The sequence below is a fragment of the Glycine soja genome, chromosome 11, assembly GCF_004193775.1.
Source record: "Glycine soja cultivar W05 chromosome 11, ASM419377v2, whole genome shotgun sequence".
NCBI lineage: Eukaryota > Viridiplantae > Streptophyta > Magnoliopsida > Fabales > Fabaceae > Glycine > Glycine soja.
Window position 1 is genome coordinate 48,162,673 of NC_041012.1, and position 19,292 is coordinate 48,181,964.

The 19,292-nt window shown below is 32.6% G+C and overlaps 1 protein-coding gene, 1 long non-coding RNA gene and 1 pseudogene across 2 annotated transcripts; all 3 read right to left on the reverse strand.

Annotated features, from left to right (window-relative positions):
- Window positions 1–2,527: 2,527 nt before the first annotated feature.
- LOC114373375 lies at window positions 2,528–5,716 on the reverse strand (annotated as a pseudogene).
- A 431-nt stretch (window positions 5,717–6,147) lies between these two features.
- Window positions 6,148–7,266, reverse strand: LOC114375523. The gene is made up of 3 exons (XR_003658778.1): window positions 7,212–7,266; window positions 6,349–6,716; window positions 6,148–6,227 (listed from the first exon to the last, which is right to left on the reverse strand). It is a non-coding gene; the product is annotated as an uncharacterized LOC114375523 (long non-coding RNA).
- A 7,303-nt stretch (window positions 7,267–14,569) lies between these two features.
- Window positions 14,570–17,483, reverse strand: LOC114377058 (probable WRKY transcription factor 31). Its single transcript, XM_028335437.1, has 5 exons — window positions 16,946–17,483; window positions 16,707–16,808; window positions 16,057–16,620; window positions 15,863–15,976; window positions 14,570–15,467 (listed from the first exon to the last, which is right to left on the reverse strand). The coding sequence occupies exons 1-5, from the start codon at window positions 17,345–17,347 to the stop codon at window positions 14,808–14,810; spliced, it is 1,842 nt and encodes a 613-aa protein (XP_028191238.1). The 5' UTR covers window positions 17,348–17,483; the 3' UTR covers window positions 14,570–14,807.
- Between the last annotated feature and the right edge of the window lie 1,809 nt (window positions 17,484–19,292).

Sequence of the window (19,292 nt, forward strand, 5' to 3'; positions counted from 1 at the left end):
CATGTCTTTGCTGCAACGCCGATAATCTACTCTCTATATACTCCTTTTTAGTTTCATAATAATTCTTCTTTGTAATTTATATTTCATATGGAAATATAAATATCAAAAATAAAATTGAATTCAAAGTAATATTATCTTCTGAGTTTTCAAAATATTAGACTAAAATAACACTATTTAAAATGATAATTATTTCAAAACGGAAATTATATAATTAAGAAGCTTGAATAAAAAATAATTTAAAAGAAGTTAAATTTATATTTCACATTAATAAGAAAAAAGGAGAATAAAATAAAAGGAAGAAACATCTTCTAGCCTTTCAAAAGTCACCATGGACCTTAGTTTAAGTCCATTTGAGCAAACTCATTTGAAATAGCTTTTGATACAAACAATCATTCATTTTGAATTAAATAACTTTTCGGGAACAATATTTTCAGGAATAAAATCTTAAGAATTTCTAAATTTTTTATTTATTGATATTCAACTTTCATAAGAATATTATCTTTACAACCAATTATTATCACATAAAATAGTTTAATAATTTTACATTTAATTATTAGGGAAAAGTTTCACTCTTACATAATGAGAAAAATTATTCATTTTTCTCTATAAACTAACATTTTTCAAATCTTTTATACTTAAAAAAATTCTATTAAAGAATGAGAAAATTTTATTTCCATTCACTTTTCTTAATTAGAAGGTTAAAAGACTTTTGTACCAAATATCACCTAAAAGACAAAACTTCTTCAAATCCAAAACATTTATAAAAAAAAAAAAACCAAACTCCTTTTCACTTAAATCCCATTACATAACTTTAACTGGAAAAAAGAAAAGAGTGATTCAAATATACAAAAACTGAAGAGAAATGTAGATAATGGGGGCATTGTTTTGATTTGAAGTTTGAACATTGTTGCTTTGTTTGTGAGACTCAAAAAAGGCCAAAAAGAAGAAGAAAAAGTGTGGCACTTTGCTCTCATCCAATGATGGACTTGGTTAGCCAACAAAAATATAAATAAATGTGTAGGAGAAGAATAGAATGACGTTTCATATATGTTTGCTTTGACGTTCCGTTATGGTATGTGTGGTGGTGCCAAGTGCTGTTATTAAACAAGATCGATCGATCGAAACCAAAGGAAAAAAGGTTTATCCTTTTGTCCCTTCTTCGATGACCATGGACCTTAAATTGCTTCAAAGTGGTAATTCTGTCTCTCTCTTTCTCACAAAGTAAAGTGGAATGATTCAAATGAGTATGAATAATAATATATCACCCTGCCTTCATTGCTTTCTCTATTCCTTTTAAAGAGAAAATGGGGTTTTGCAAACTATGCGGCACCTGAAGTATAACGTCACTTGTTGCAAGCATGTTACCACGTCACTCTTCTCTCATATATTAGCATGAGGACATTGGAAATTCTATAATCAAGCAATATTAGCTTTATCTATTTTTTAAAGAATTTTTTAATAAAAAATATTTAAAATTGTAAATTTGAATAATCATCTTACTACGGAACGCATGAATGAATTAATGTAGGATTGTTTTAGCTTAAATGATTTCGAATTAAAGTTTTAGATACATAATTTCTTTAAATATTTGGAGAAAAAATTATCACTATAATAATAGTCATATTTAACTTTAGAAAAAAATCAATACTTTTTTTAGGAAAAAAAAAAGTTTAAGTGCTTTAAATCTTTAAAAGACATTAGCTCACCTAAACTTTACTGGTTCTCCAGCAGATTTGCATAAACAGGTAGCTTATATGAAAACAATATTTATTACAAAAAAACTATATTATAAAAGCAATATGTGTGCAAGTCTATAACCAATTATGTTATTCCACACAACTAATGTTGTCTTAATGTATTATTTCCTTCACCTCAACTTTTTCCTCACTCAGATCTCTACTTTCATCTTCTCTCTGTCCTTCCAATAGTTCAGCATCTTTCTGGGATCCAACAACATAGAAAATTATCGTAGACACTCTTAAGTTATTTGATGTCCAAGTGTGACTAGCCAATTATATTCGATCTCTAATTACATGTTCTCATTGCTTTTCGAAAGTTGAACGATTTTTGTCTACACAACGAAAGAGCGTTGTCCTTGAGCCTCGCGATCGTAAAATATTCGGTCACCTAGTGTGACAAAGTGGAAAACCTCCATGAAAAAAAAAAAAAACAATGACGCATGATAAGCATTATCTATTGTCCAAGCTTAAGTGATAACTTGATTATATTCAGGTTGCAATTTGTGTAAATGTTATTAAAATGAGGAAGTTATTTGTTGTGCAGTTATTATAGATACAGTTTCCACAAAATGGAGTTTAGTTTAGTTATAACTTATAACCATCTATTGAGTTCTTATCACCCTCTCCCATTTTCTCTTTTTCTTCGGTTATCTAAGAATAAGGCTATCTTTTTACCCTAACTCCCCTACATGAAAAAAAATCTCAAAATCAAATTATTTCAATCCGATTAAAACAACCTTTCTAGCTAAAGTCACCAACCATGATCTCTAGCACATGAACAGAATAAATACCATTGAAGCAACAAGCTTTTATTTTATAATGTCTTGATTACATAATATATACGACAATAGCAAGTGAATTTACAAACGTTTATCACAAGTTTAAAGTTTGTTATAGTGTCTGGCTAAGGCACAATATGCCCCAATGAATTGGACAAGACTGTACTTTATAATGTAAATAATACATTACCCCCACTTTGCTATTTATCATATTTTAGGGAAATAAATCACCAACCGTCTCTTCCCAAGCAAGCAACTAATTTAAAATGCATATAACAGTCTTATGTTGATTCAGCAAATCCAACTTTCTTATTGCCATAAAAGAACACTGTATGATAGCGACCCATGAAAATATCCCCCAAAATCCTGTATTTTAGAAGCAACATTCATAAGGTGACAGATTAATATAGGCATAAATATGTAAAAAATTTGAAGGAACATTGGTGCATCCCATAAAAACTATATTTCTATCTCAAAACTACTACCAAAAAGTTGGCCCTTTTCAGTGTATGTAACATGCATGTCTTGTGAGACTAGAACAGTCATAAAGACGAGATTCTTCAAATTGTTATTAAGATGACAGACTAGTTAAGGGGTAAAACTACAATAAGTCATTAAATCAGATAGTAGCCAGAAGATATTACAAGTAAAAGCTAAAACAGAAAACCGTACCATAAAGGTCCACGAGGAGGAGCAATGTCTAAAGCTATAAATCCCCTAATGCATTGTGCTGTGGCCCCTTTTCCCACTTTAAGAATATACTGGTTCATGTAACAAGCATTCATTAAAAAAAAATTGTGCTAAATAAGTAAGGCTTAACACTAGGAAGTTAAGATAGGACAGTAGAAAAGACTTGAATATGGAGGGTGTGATTTTTGGAGGCTAGGGAAAGATAAATTAAATACAACATGCCTTGTTAGCAAGTTACTAGTATCTCTCGATAAAAACTAATTGAGACACTATGGCGAACCAGGAAATAAAATTTCAATTAGATGCCACATGCTACACCTTGGAAGTGATTATTCCTGCTCTGGGGAAAGCTCAAGCACTTTTCCCCCTATGGTGAATGAAACATTAGGCATTTCAGATAAAGTACTGCATTCAACAACTGATTCTCCATTTGGACTGGGAAGCATATCACAGAGCTGTAAATGCAATAGAGATTACACAATATGAGATTCTTGAAAGGACATTGATTATTTTCCAGAAACATTCATACGATGAATGATTTACCGCATTGGCATAGTCTAAGATTTGATCTTCTGTCTCATTTAATCGTAGAGGATTTTTTATCCATACCACAGCCATCTCACAAGCTGTGCATCCGGCATCATTCCAACTATAAGATGTCTTCTCTATGGTTTTATCAACCACACTCTGGATGCCCATACTAAAAATTATACGAGAGTTTATGACTATTTTATTTTAACACAACACAATTGATCATCCAAGTACATTTATCAGAACACAACAGATTGATCAAATCATACCTTACACCTTTTGTACCATCAAAAGTACATAATTTGAGAGCAGACCTGTTGTGGCAAAGCCTGTGAAATAGTAGGAAAATTAGAAGTTGTTGAAAGTAGAAAATATGTGGATGGAATGGATATAAAACTTAATAATAATACCTCATTTATCAGCTTATCCAATATGGTTTTTCCATATTGAGCAACCACTGCTTTGCATTCTTGGTTCACTACACCAACAGCTCCAATTGCATGATTGATTTGAGCAATGGCACCCTAAAATATGCAACGGTTTAAAGTTGAATTAATTTCACATCTCATTACATCAGTTGCTGGATATATATATATATATCAATGAGATAACTATTTATTCCAAAAAATTACGTTTGATTTTGATTAATGCATTAAAAGGAATTTCTTTTCATACCGTTGGGCCAGCTAACAAAGAGGTTCCAGAATCATCAATCGCGGAGCACTTGGAAGCACAAAATTCTGAAAAATGAAAGCATACATCTTATATGATTTATCAATAATTAAGGCTAAACCAGTAATTAGCAAAGAATAGTTTTCATTCTCAAAAATGAAAAACTAGTATAAATTGAAATGTCCCCACTTTCAAGAATATTATTAACTATATATGTTCATATGTCATGGATACCGGTTGTTTTGCGATCAATTAGTACATCTCCTATTTCAGTCTGCAATTTGAAAGGGAAAATAGTTAGTAAAAAAAAAATACCTGTAACATATGTCACTGCAAAACATTATTAAAGTTTCATTATGGATTACCTGCCAATAGCCTTTATGAGTAACTGGAACATATGTGTGCTCACCCTAGTAATGATCTGAATCAACTCCGCCAAATACAATTTGTCCGCCTTGCTTCTCGTCAGTATTGAGGTTTAACCAGAATGAAAATACCGGTTGTGCAAGAAGATGTTGATTGAGCATATTATACCTATGACAACCAGCAATAAAAAAAACAAAGCAATTTTTTCAATTTAGAAACCGGTTGTGCAAGAAGATGTTGATTGAGCATAGTATACCTATGACAACCATCAATAAAAAAACAAAGCAATTTTTCAATTTAGAAATAGAGATAATAATGAGTCTACTTAGATGATAAGGTGTTGCAATTGAGTTGTTGAATATGATAGTTGAAAATTTCATATGTATGCTTCAAATTTTAGTTAAATTCTCCATCACATAACAGAAAGCATCCATGAAATTACCAGATAGGAGAAACCTTCCCAACAGATATGCTCTCTAGTTGCTTCAATAAAATCCTACAGCCAAGTAGATTAAAATAAAGAGACTCATGAAACAGTACTAAATTGAAGAATAACACAGAAGTGTTCATTTAGCAAAATTTACCTGGTCAAGACAATCAAGTCTCCAACCTTGACATAGTCCTGGCTAAAGAAACCTGAAATTTGCCCAGTTCCATAACGGATTTCAGCTGATGACCCTGCAAAAAAAAAAATTAAAAGAAATGTTTCAAAACATCATCATACGGACATGCGAAGTAAACAGATCAATAACCGATCTAAGAATTTGATGAGCAGTAGTATGTCAAAATCTATTTGGAAGAAAATACGGATTGAACCATGGTAAGCATCAGGTTTTGCTTAGTTAAAGTAAAATTGATATTTTATCTAATATCTTTTGCCAATACATGCAAAAGAAATTCACAGGTAGCTAGTAACTTTTTATATTTGTAAATGTACATTGTTATTTCTCCACAAATTTTCATTGCAATTAATAATGTACCTTGATGCTGAAAAATAAAAGAGTATGATTTTCTTTTAATTTCCCAGATGTATTAGAAGACAATCCTGCTAAAGATATGGTTGGACACTAAATGTGCCCTCTATGGTAAAGAAGAGTATATGAACCTAGTAGTACAAAAATGAATGGATGTCTAAAGTTTGTATTTTCTTTTCTTTCTTTCTATTTCTTAGATAAATATGATCATTTATTATGAAGTCTAAATTTGACCGCATTTAAGAAGACCATTAATTAATGATTAGTAATCCTCTTGATAACTTTTAGTCTTTGTTTAATAATTAAATAAAATGAACAAAGGATAAGCAAGAAAAAAGGCATGGGGTAAATTTTGAAGAGGAAATTTCGGAGAAGTAAGTTCCATGGACCAACTACCAAGAATGAGGGATTATGCCATTTTTATTCTGAGTGCTAGATTGGCTTGACTTGTATCTTGAGTGCAAATAGCAAGCAACCTGCACACAACATGGAATCATAGTTTTTATTCTTTTCACCCATTTTAATGAAAAACTAACAAATTTTGTGGAAAGCTTTCAGCAAATATATATAAACAAGGAGAAAATTTTGAAGACTTACTGAAAAGTAACACTTGGAGGAAGGCACCCAAAGATTGGAACTTCCAGTGTCAAATATTACAGTAAATTTCTGAGGAGTACCAATACCAATCTCCCCCAAAATACTGAGCATTCATGTAGTTCTTTAACCGAATAATACTTATGTCATCAGAATTTTCATAGCCACCAAAAGGCCTGGCCTCTCTCAATGTTGCTTCTTCTGAATCAATATTTCTTTTGAGCGTTTTTCTTTGATCAAATTTGTTCTTTTCCAACCCAACTCTAATTATCCCATTACTAGGCCCCGAGAGAACCACATGGAGGAGAAGTAACAGGAGAAGCGCGGCCAAACAATATTGTTAAATAAATAACTATCCCATTCTCATTCCCCTGAATTCAAAACTCTTGGCTATTAGATAGAAGCCACAAGACATGTAAGAAAATTCGAGTATTTCACAATTCCTAGTAACTAAATAAATTTGTTAAAATAACGTAAAAATTGAAAAATTTCTCAAAAGGTCAACATATTTAGTTAAATAAGTCTTTTTTTTTTAGAAGAGTTAAATAAGTCTTTTAAAAAACTTAGTATATGTTGATAATATTTGGACAAATAAATTTCAGAATTTAATCTTAATCTAATCCCCAAGTCCAAAATCCTTTGGACTGATAATTTTGTCCGATGAGAAAAGATTCTCATTATACTTAAGCCTTCACTTAATAAACAACAATCTAAACACTTACATCAACTAAATATGTATTTCACCTTCCTTCCTCTACTTTTAGGTGAAGCCACTACAACGGGACGTAATTATTTCATTACATGTAGTTAGTTTCGTGATATATAATTACAATAAAATGAAAGGAAGAAGAAGTTGAGTCACCCACCTGAGCTGAACAGTGTCACAGCGACGAGAGTAAACAGAGTAATGTGGAAAGAATAGCACGTAACATACATTCACACAACCAGAAAGTTACAGGCCCAACTACCATTCAGCCTTGCTTTCAGTGTGGATGCTCATGGATGCCTCGGACACTCTTTCTACTTTTCAACTCAAGGCCTTTTTTAGGTCCATCAATCTAGGCCTTCTATAAGTTGCGGCCTGGTCAGGTCTCAGTGATCACCTGAGGGCTTTGCTAGGTGCACCTGCATATTGCTTCTGCACCCAACATTAAAACAAAATTCCAAAAATACTTGTTTTTTATTTTTATAGATTACATAATTCATATAACTCATATGAATTACGTGAGTCACACAAATTAACTCATACAGATTACGTAATCAGTATGAGTCATACGGATTATGTAATCCGTATAAGTCATACGGATTATGTAATCCGTATAAGTCATACGAATCACGTAATCCATATGAGTTATGGATTACATGATCCGTAAGTGTTTTTTTTAATTTTTTAATAAATTAATTTTTTTAATAGAAAATATTTTTTATTTATAAAAGATATACAAATTAAATAATTCGTATGAGTTATATCCAAATTAATTGTCACAAAATTTATTATTTAAATTTACATGCGCCTTAAATATACATTAGAAAATTTTAGTGTTATATATAACAACATTATTTATTTTATAACATAATTGAGCTATTAGCTTAGTTTGTTAGAGTGTTGTGCTAATAGCTTGAAAGTATGGGTGGGTAAACGGGCTCAGGTCCATGGACTGACTCGTGGGACCCGCAGTCCGCGCGGGTAATGGATTAATTTTTATAAACGGTCCATGGTTATGTCATATTTTTGGGTTCGCCCCGCTTAACCCATGGACTATGCAGATTTGGCCTGTGGGGTCCGCGGGTTACCCGCATTAGGATTTTATTGCTTCAAATATGAAATCATTTGTTGTTAGAGATGTTTAAGTTTCAGATTTTAGATTTATTGCTTGGATTTTCTTTTGTTAAGACATTATTTATTTTATCGATGTAATTGACTAATTGTTAAGATTTTATTTACATTTATATTGATCTTAATTTGATTGAGTTGCATTTTTATTGATATTGAAATTCTTTTAAAATTAGGCTCGCGGATCGGTTCGTTTGACCCACAGGGTCTACGGGGTGGGGGCGGACCAATTTATTTGGTCCGTGTAAGAATGCGAGGCAGGCTGGCTCGATCTGCTGCCAATGCGGGCTTATGCGGGTGGGCCTTATGCGGGGCGGACCGGCCCGCTTACCCACCCCTACTTGAAAGTCACAGGTTCGACTCCTGCTTGGACCATTAATTTTAAATTAATTCGTAAAACATATTTTTGAAAGAAAAATTAAAAAAACTTACACATGAGGCTTACAGATTAGTTGATCCGTATCCCTTTTACGAAAGGGTAAAATGGGAAAATGGTAAAATTGCTGGGTGTACCAGCAATTTTGTTGGGTGCACGTAGCAATGCCCTCCTCACTTTAGTCCTAGGACAGTCCATTTGGTCCGCCATAATGGTCCTAGGGGATTTTCTTCCTGCATCCATAATTTTTCCAATACACCTAGCCGTGAGAGGAAAAAACCAAAAATATCCTTACCCTGCATTTACAAATACCCTTATAAAATTTATTATGTAAACTTATATGTGTATTAAATATACATTACAAATTTTATTGTTATATATAACGACATTATTTATTTTTTAACATAATTGACATATTAACTCAGTTGGTTAGAATGTCATGCTAATAACACGAAAGTCACAGGTTTGAGACTCGCATAGACCAACGGATTGTCAATCAGTATGAGTCCATACAAATTGACAATCTGTATAAGCTATACGCAAGGATAATGTTGAAACTATAAAAAATATGTTGGGTGTAAAAGAAAAATGATTGATCCAAGAAGAAAATCCCTAGTACTAAAGGGTTTTAGCCCACCTAATGAAAGGGCCTAAAAGTCCCCAACCCACATAGTCTCACTTAATCCCACTTAATATGAGATCAGGTCTAGGATTAACCCATGGATCATGTTATTTTAAAAATATTTTTTTCAACTATAAAAAAATATAGTTTTAACTTGGTCATGGTCTATTTTTGGCCAGCTTTAGTTAGAGCATTTTTTATTGACGTGTTTGTTTACTGGCTTCATATAATTCAGAAAGCACTAGTTTTCTTGAAGCTTCTTGTTCATATCTCTCATTAAAATGTGTTATTTGATAATGTCTTTCTAGCATACTTCCTGCTAATCCGAGCGAGCATTCAAATATTTGCCCTACATTCATTCGTGAAGGTACCCCTAGTGAATTGAAGACCATATCAATGGGTCTTCCATCTTGCAAATAAGGCATATCTTGTCTAGACAAAATTTTTGAAACGATACCTCTATTTCGGTGTCTCCTAACCACTTTATCTCCTACTTTAATTTCACATTTTTGTAAAATATATATACGAATTGTTTCTGGATCATAACTGGACCCCCCTTTTTTTGGATCCATCTCACTTCAATAACTCTACCCCTACCACTTGTAGGTAGTAGACAAGTTTCCTTTAAGGTGAATACCTGAATGCCAAGTATAGCTCGTAATAATCTATCTTCTGGGGAATACGAGGATTCTTTTACCATTTGAGGTGTTAATTTACCCACTAAAATATGGCCTGTTTCTATCCACGACCTAAGGATCACAATTCCATTTTTGTCTAAATTTCTGAGTAAATAGGCTTATAGATATGAAATTTTATTAGTGATTTAGTCAAAGGAATTTTCTAGTGGTTTGAGTAATGGTTATTTTTTGCAAATATCAACAATGACTATTTTTTGCAAATATCAATGAGGACATTGTCGATTAACCTTATCCCAAACATTTAGTCAACTTAGGTTATGACATTTTTGGTCAATCGAGACCAAGACAATCTCCAGTTGACCTTGGTAGGGGTTATTTTTAGTTGATCTCAACCAATGTTATTTTCAACTAATCTTGACCAAATGCTATTTTTAGTTGACTTTGTTTGGGTCTATTTTCAATAGTCCTCAGTTAGCACTATTTTCAATTGATGTTAGTTAGGATTATTTTTTAGCTATCTTAATTGCGATTATTTTTATCCAATGTCGACCTCCGCCTAATATGTGAAAATATTAAAACTTAAGGCTTATGTAGCCCACAAGGCTTTGTGGGCCTTGGACCCAAGTGGACCTAATCCAAGCACTGTGGGTCGGGGCAAATTGATAGCTCTGTTTCTTCCACTTAAAAAGGCTAATCTAAATGTAATTTTATATTTTGGTTGGTGTAGGAAGCAATACTTGGAATGGAGAAAGTAACGGCCTAAAATAGTAAAACTGGCCCCACCAATCGTACATGTAACATTACAGCCATTAGCCACGGTGAATGCATGCGTTATAGTAAACTTGAATTTTTTTTTCCTGAATTTTATAGTAAACTTGATAGTAACACGAATATATTATAAAACAATTTATATAGTATATTAAATGATAAATTAGCGAGTAATAACAAGTCACGTTTTTCAAAATTATCAACATATTAATATTAAATGTCATGTTTTAAATATTTTAAAAAAAATATTTGTTACCTAACATGTTTTTCATATTGCATAATGAAATAAAATTGAAACGCATGCACCGATATTCAGTAATCAGTATTCCAATTGGCGGCCAAATAAAAAGTAAGCAATGTACAAAAAGTAATAAATGTAAACGCATAATAATGGTTTTTGGTACTAACCATGGATTCAGTTTGGTTGTTTTTATATTTCTGGTTTCATAATGTTGTTGATTGTATTTTATCAACGGAGTAGCCAACAGTTTGAAATGTTTCTTCTTTCTGAAACAAAGTAAGATCGTAATAAATTATTTTAAAAATCAGACTAAATCTCATAAAAAATCTAACTACCAAAGTGTGTGATCCTCAACAAAAATCATTATTTATGAAGAAACTGATACAAAAACGAAAATATATATATAAAATGCATTCTCCAACTCCGAAAACGTACCGGATTAGAAGGTTAATATAATCCATATTAACAATCCAATTGGAAGTTCACAGACCCTATACAATTAATTGAATTCCTTACTTGATGAAGCAAAAGCAACAATGTTTCATGCAGTTAGCGTGAAAAATAAAACTTTAATTGAACGATCATGGAGGGCTCGTGCAGCAGAGAATTATAATCTTTGGTCACTCATGATGATTACAGAAAATTTTGTAGAGCAATATGATTCGTGCTTTTTTTGCTGGGTAACATATGAGTCAGAAGCACGGGAATAGTCAATTAGGCTGAGTATTCATGAATCATAGCTAATATATTACTTACTTGAGCTTTTAAATTGGCAGTGAAGGCATGCAGAAAATAAATGATGAAGCCCACAAGGCTACGGCCAAAACCATCAGAACTTCCCCACACAAGTGCTAACATATCAGTTACAAACTCAACTCAAAAGCTACACATTTCAGCTACCTTTTTACTTTACTGCCGTGGGTGGAGTACGTTGCTACTGTTAGGCGTTGGCCTTAAGATACAATAAGGCATTAAAATTGAGTTTCAAGAGTGACCAAAGGAAAGGAAAAAGTACTTATCAATCAACACAAGTATGCAAAAATATGCTTCAATAATATTAGTTTTACCAAAGCCTTATAGTTAGAAAAATAATATAAATTTAATAAACGACGTGCTTGAAAAAAAATGAGATGAATATATGTTTATAAATTATAATTATTATTTGGTATGTAGTATTATAATTGAGGCGGCACAGGCCGTTATGATAAAAAGAAATGTCAAATCACCAGACGTTGATTACTGGTCAAGAAAAAACTAAAAAACCTTCAAGGAGTTGTGTTTTATTTAGGTGGATACAGTTCATTAAATTTTAAAGCTACTAGCTAGCTATCAGTGATGAAACTTGAAGAGTATTGATTAAACGTGAACAATCGGAAAAGTTCTCCTTGGCATGCATTCGCCGCCAACAGAACTACAGAAGGTTTGATTATAAGAATTAATTAAGTTCGCATTGTTTAGACTTTTAACATGGTCACTAGGTCAGGACTCAGGACGGATTAAAGATTACCATACCAACGTTCCTTCATCTTATTTGTTATTTCGTAGAATCATGATTATTTAACCTACATTAAGCTTAGACTAGGCCAAACATTCTCTAAGAAACAAATTTTTATAAAAGCCTATTTGATTAAAATAACAAGGTTGTGTTAGGAATTATAGTATAGAGTTATTAGAAGATATTTATATAGTTAGTTATAAAGAAGGGATGAACATGAAGCACATATGGAGCTTTGAGCCCCTATCCACCCTCACTTGGCCTTTGTCATACGTTTCTTTTTCTAATCCATGCTCCCAATTTCAACGCAGATTTTAATTTAAGTATAATCATAGAAGACGCAACCACAAGAGAAAACTGGAGCCTGTCTAGACCGACTAAGGTGGTAACATTTTCACAACAATTTTTAATTCTTTCTTCGTTATTTTATTTCATTTCTTTTTCTTATCTTTATCTCTCTTGTGTGTGTATAAATTATAAAGTTTTATTGTATAAATGTCATTGCTTATATTAAAATTAAACAAAAGTAAAATACACGATCCTTCACATTATCATTCATCACATATTAATAATTTGAGACCCAGAGGAAGAAGAAAAGTGCCAAAAAAATTATGAATTTTAATTTGTTAGATTCAGAAAATCATGTATTAATTCATGCAGTCACCAATATTGAAATCTTTATATTAACATCGGACGGTTCAAATTATATTATCAATAACAAAGCAACAAAAAAAAACACTTAAAACATGAATTGGTAAATTTTTATTCAACAATTTCAATTTATATGATTGCAACTTTGAAATTGTTAAATAAAAATTGACCATTTCGCTTTCTCTACTACCCAAAAATAAAAAATAAAAATTGATCAATTCATATTTGAAATGTGGTTTTGTTGTTATTTTGTTGATAATTTTTTTAAACCGTTTTATTATAAAAAAGAACTGCGAAGTTTGGTAATTGGATCAATTCTATTTCTGAAAATGATGAGATTAGACGGAATGGACTTTATGAGCTTTTATTATATATATTCCATATTTATTTTGCATCTCAAAGTATAAAACTTATTGACTTTTGTCCCTTTTCGTTTCATCCCCTTCTGCCAATTTAAACATAATCCTAGGAAATATAAATATAGTTTACTTTCTTTTATTTTACAAATGATTATAAAGTATTATCTTATTTTTATTTTATTTTATATTTTAAAAAATAGTTGATAAAATAGTTAAATCAAGATTTTGTTGTTTTTACTTTCTTATACAAATTTTTGAATAGAGAAGGTAAAATAAAAATAAGGCGCATATTTGTAATTATTTGTTAAAATAAGAAACATAATTAAATAATGTTTGCTCAAACTAAATCATAATAGAAATAAAAATAAAATAAAACAAAATGAAATGTAATAAAATTGTTCCGACTTCAGGTCCATTGTATTGTTAGGCTAACGGTCTATAAGATATTATCTGTTTTGGTTAACATTGACTTTACAATTTTGTCCTTGAAGTTGAACACGTCTTGAATGATAAGTTTAACAGTACAATGGATTTTAGTTCGAAAAAAATAATTAATTTTATTATTTGAATATTTCATGAAAAAAAAAATGATTTCATTTCATACTTTAAATTGAAAAATAATCTATTTTATTTATAATCTTATATAAAATAAAAAGAAAAAACTTAATATCAGGTTATGCTATGTTATTGTATAGAATAGAATAAAGTAAAATGGAAATGGAGATCATTAGATGAATGAGATGATCCATTTGGTCTTATATAAGGTGCATGCCAAGTGGGCTATGGATGGCAAAAGACAAATTGAAGATGTCCCCTTGTCTCTTATCCTTTTCCCATACAATCTTAATTTCTTCTTCACATGTCCCAGGAATGACATCCTCTTTCAACCACTCTCAGACGGTTTTCTTGACCCCCCATTTTTCCTTCCCTACTACTTCTTGCCATTTGGTACACAAAACATACATACAACACCTACTGCCCTCCCCTTCTTTTATCTTCTATTCCTTGTTCTTTTCTCTTTAGGATTTAGCCTCTTCCATAGCCAACAAAAATACAAAAGGGCATCAACATCATCATTAAAAGATTCATTCAAGAGAAACCAACCCTTTTGGATTCATTTCCATATCCGTACAAAATATGGGAAACTAATCTACTAATTTCTCTTATATGAAACATGTAACGTTATTTTCAACCTTATGTATGACATACAATTTTTGAGCATATTAAAGAGACATATATATAAAAAAAAGAATATCAACTATCCTTCTTATAATAATATATCCTGAGTCGAACAAATGTAAAAGAGAAAAACAGTATTCAGCTCAACTTAAATTTTGAGCTCAATTGACAGGGGGAAAAATCAAATTAATCTAGCAAAAGATTAAAGGGAAGAAAAATTGGAATAGAGTAACATGTGAACAATAAAACAAAACTATGACTAGTTCAATTTCCATGAGAAATTGGAATAATTGTTGATTTTATTTGTTGTTGCTTGATGTAATATTGCCATTGCTGGTGTTGGTCGATGTGGTGCCATTATAATTAGTACTGGTAGTACTATTGTTGTTTGGCTGTGCACCCCCAATAATGGAAGTGATGGCTGCTGCCAAAGCTGCAGTGAAGTTTGGATCAGCTGCAATGGCAGCACTAACTGTGTCAGCAAGGTGTGGTGGTGGCCTTTGAGATTGATTACTCAATTGGGAAGGGTCTGAATCTTGAGACATTTGAAGGCCAGAAAACTTGGATTGGTTATAAAGTGCCTGACCAAATATCTGAGGCAGCAATGAGGCTTGTGAATTGGCAAAGTTCTGAGGGACACCAGGGAAGGGGATTTGGAATTGGCTTGGTTGCTTTGGGAACTGCAATGGATTTGGAGACTGAGTCAAGTCCAATGTAACAGTTGGGAATGGAGCTGAGGCTGAGATAGTTGCCATGCTAGAAGAGCAAGGGAGGAGTGTCCTTGTGAGGAAGCTTGCATTCATTAGGCCATCAGCACTTGACATTGATCCTGAAAGCAGCATTCTTGCTGCCGAGGAAGTGGTTTGTGCCATTGCCATAGCTGCTGGAGGCAAAGGGTGGTTGTGATTCCCTTCATATGTTGTGATCAGTATTGTTCTGTCTTCAGCACACCTTTGCACCTGTTTGCACATAAATAATGGCAGATATTTTAGTTACAAATATCAAACAATGCAAATAACTTGCTAACTTTGTCCTATTGTTGAAGTGTTGAAGAATTATCCATGAGCCATAATTCAATTTTATTTCATACTTGTTAGTTATCACTCTTGTTAAATTAATCTCAAACTCAACATATTTTTTAGTAGAAGAACATGAGACATGCAACTTTTTTGTTTTTGTTACACACGGGTATCCTCCTCCCAAGACAATCCTAACACTAAATGTGACTAGCTCTCTTGGTGATCATTCGAACCTAGTTTTCCGACAACTAGTCTCTTCCACTAGATCCTATTTGTTGAGATGTTCAACTTAATTAATTTGCAAGAAATTAAGGTTGAGAAGCGACATGACATACCTGTTTTCTCACTGGGCAACCTGCTGCCATGGTACATCTATAATATGCACGAGGACATGGGTTTCCTTTGGCCATCTTCTGCCCATACTTTCGCCATTGACACCCATCAGTTATCTAAGACGATAAACAATCTTGTATTAGTTGAAAGAAAAAAAACAAAACAAAAATTGAACTTAACAAATTGAAAAACTTACCATAGGTGCCTCTGATCGAGCTCTAACAGAAACTCTAGCCTTCCTCATGGTGGCCTCAGCTTGATCAACATTTCTTGGAGGACTAAACTTTGGAACATTGTTATTAGCAGCTACCCCTTGATCCGAGGGACTATCCTCTCTTTCAATTCCCCTACCAAATTCCTTCTTGTCTTGATCAAACACTAGTCCTTCATCACTAGCACCCCCATTCTTCTTGGATGCCACCTCTGTATTATTTGTTGGTGGTGAATCCTGACTTCTTATCACGGACGAAGAATGGGAATGCGAAGTTTCATTGGTGTCAGCATTAGTGGCCAATCCAAGATCCATAAATTGTCTTGGCACCAAGGCTCCACCACCATTCCCAGCTTGCTTCTCTTCTAGTTTTCCATCAAACACTTGATGCGGTTGTTGTTTATCATCCTCCTTGTCCATCTGGTCCTTCATCAAACTCACCAAATGCGTCTGCAAGGCATTGTAATTGTTGTTAACCTGATCAAGCATGTTCTTCAGCCTATGATTCTCCACCTTCATTCTCTCAAGCTCAACTTGAAGAACAACCATCTGAAAAAAAAATTGCATGTCACATATCAAACACACAACAAATGATTTAACTCCCAATTCATGGTGTTACATACAAATCTATTTACCTCACTCTTAGCTCGTTTGTCTCCTGAATTAGGGGATATGTCATCGTCCACCACCATAGATTGATCACTGCTTGCATTGGTAGTAAGAAGATTCAAACCAGTCTATTAAGAGAATATTCACAGATTCATTAACCAGCACAGGATCAACATCATAATTTAAATACATAGATAGATACATAACAATGAATGGTGATCATAAAAAGATATGTGTTGTTGTTCTAGGATAAAGGGTGACTCACGTTTACTTTCAATCCCAAGATAGCGGAGGAATGATCATGTGTGTGATGAAGGTGGTCAAGGGAGGGAGGTGTAGAGGTGGAGGCAGAGGCAAGGTTGTTGTCATCGTCATCATCCTTGTTGCTTTTGTTGGGGAAGAAGTTCATCTCGTCGAGGTGAGGCATCTTGTCATCAGAGGTAAGGTGGTCTTGGAAGGGGATGGTGGTGTTAGTGTTAGAAGTGGATGATGGAGAACTCTTTCTGCTAACAGTGGCATCCATGTTTGTACCAAGTTTCCACTTGTGTTGTTGGCGACTGTTGTTGTCTTTGTTGTCTTCAGGGAAGGAGTTTAAGACTATTGGCTCGTGGGGGAGGAAGCTCCCAATTGGATCTGAATCAATGGAGAGTCCACCCCCTCTTGCCATCAATTTCAATGGAATGAGAGAGAGAGAAAGATATGGAGACTAGGGAGGGAGAGAGAGATGCAAGTCATAGTAAATGATGCAATTGGACTCGGCAATAAAAGAGGGGAGTTGAGCCTTCACAACAAGATCAAAAGTGAAATACAATACAAGTGTCCTTTATATTTTTTCTTGAATATTATTGTAGCATTCCATTGGATTTTAATGCACAGTCTTGTATAGAAAGATAAATACTACTGTACAATGTCACCACCTGTCATGTGTAATTAAGTAATTAATAAGAACCATGAATACTTTTTATATATAAATTTGAAAGTAAAATGGTGATGGGATTATTAATGAGAGTAAGTTTGGCCTCTGACTCGTGCTGTGCTTGCAACGTTCTTCATTGGTGAATATATTATTTAATAAAATAGTAAAAATACAACAAAAGGACTCTAAAAGAAAAAATAAATACCGATTCTCATGAAACAGTTTCTTTATGCGAAACTGACTGCGAATGAGTCCGTGCTGTTTGTCAAATACTTTTTTGTGTGGGTGACTGACTGTGTGTTATACTTTTTTGTTAACAAATAAGAGAAGGTAAATCAGAGAATGCAGCTGTTATTTTGTAGAAAACATTCCAGAAATATAGCAGAGCTGTGAAAACAAATCTTAAGTGATAAAGTGAGAAACCTATTACCCCATATTGATATGAGTTGATCACGTAATATATGGGTATAAACTACTCTCGACCTCGCTAATGATTCTGAAAATAAATAAAAAATAACGGCTTCCTCACAATTTTTGGCAGATTATTGTAGGAAAAAACTCAAAAACAGGTGTTTTTTCTTCCTTTTATTTTGTATCATTTAAGAAGCTTGTATTTTTTTTATACATCATTTAAGAACTTCATATATAAAGTACATTTTGTGGAGCTTTATTTATAATTTATAATTATTTGATGATTATAATTCAATTCATAACACATTCTGAGCTAGTAAGAAAGAACATGAATGCACTCTTGTAAATATATCATTGAGCAAGGATAATAAATTTTAAATATGATTAAATCTTGTCGAATTAGTCTCATAACATGTAAAGTCATTAAAAATTATGAAAATATATGTTAGAATTTCACCAGATAACCAAAGATCTTAATAAGATAGTTGCCGAAAAAATTATGATTTATATTTATATTCACGTAACTTTATAAACTTAAATTTCACATACATGGTTATTGCAAATTAAAGTTTAGTTTTTTGTTTAACATATCAGACGGGAGTAACAAGTCTTTCGTGCGCCGCTGAGAAAGCGCGTACTTGTGCGTCACTTTTAAGTTTTGTCAAATGGAACTTGGAAGAATTTTTATCAAGGTTCCGAAACATTCAATCGTTTCAAAACATTTACGAATTTAATAATATAATCAAATATTAATATATAAAAGTCTTGCGTTGAAAATATAAAAATGTATTCTAATCTGATTGGCATTGAATAATCAGAATTATGAAGATGTAAAAAAGGTATTAAGAAAGATATAGAAGCAAAAGCAACATTAGAGAGTTTAATTTGTATACTGTGAAATTTTCATACTCTGAAGCAATTATAAACTATTCTATTATTTCTATATATATATATGAGATCCAAAAATTTATTGGCCTTTTTGGGTTGTAGCCTGAACCTAGCTAGTTCAAAAGTGAGATATGGGTCAATGGCTTTGACTGAGTTGTTGGAACTGATCGGTGGGATCCTCTTAGACACGTACATAGTGAGAATCGGATCAAGAGGAATATATTATTATTGACCCAGTCGACCCTAGTGAAGTGGATCTCTTTCTTGCTTTATTCAAATTTGTTAAGTTGTTGTAATTATCTTCTAAGTAGTATTTACTGTTTAGTTACACACACCCATTTTCCTTTGTATATATCTTTTCTCTTGTGACCTTTCTTTCGCTTTCTCTTTTCCACAT

What these genes read in the sequence shown, in the direction of transcription:
- LOC114377058 (XM_028335437.1), bottom strand. Translation starts at nt 17,347, where the DNA reads ATGGCAAGAGGGGGTGGACTCTCCATTGATTCAGATCCAATTGGGAGC. An exon ending in TCTTGGGATTGAAAGTAAAC is followed by an intron (nt 16,809 to 16,945) that starts GTGAGTCACCCT and finishes TTCTCTTAATAG; the next exon opens with ACTGGTTTGAATCTTCTTAC. An exon ending in GTTGCCCAGTGAGAAAACAG is followed by an intron (nt 15,468 to 15,862) that starts GTATGTCATGTC and finishes ATGTGCAAACAG; the next exon opens with GTGCAAAGGTGTGCTGAAGA.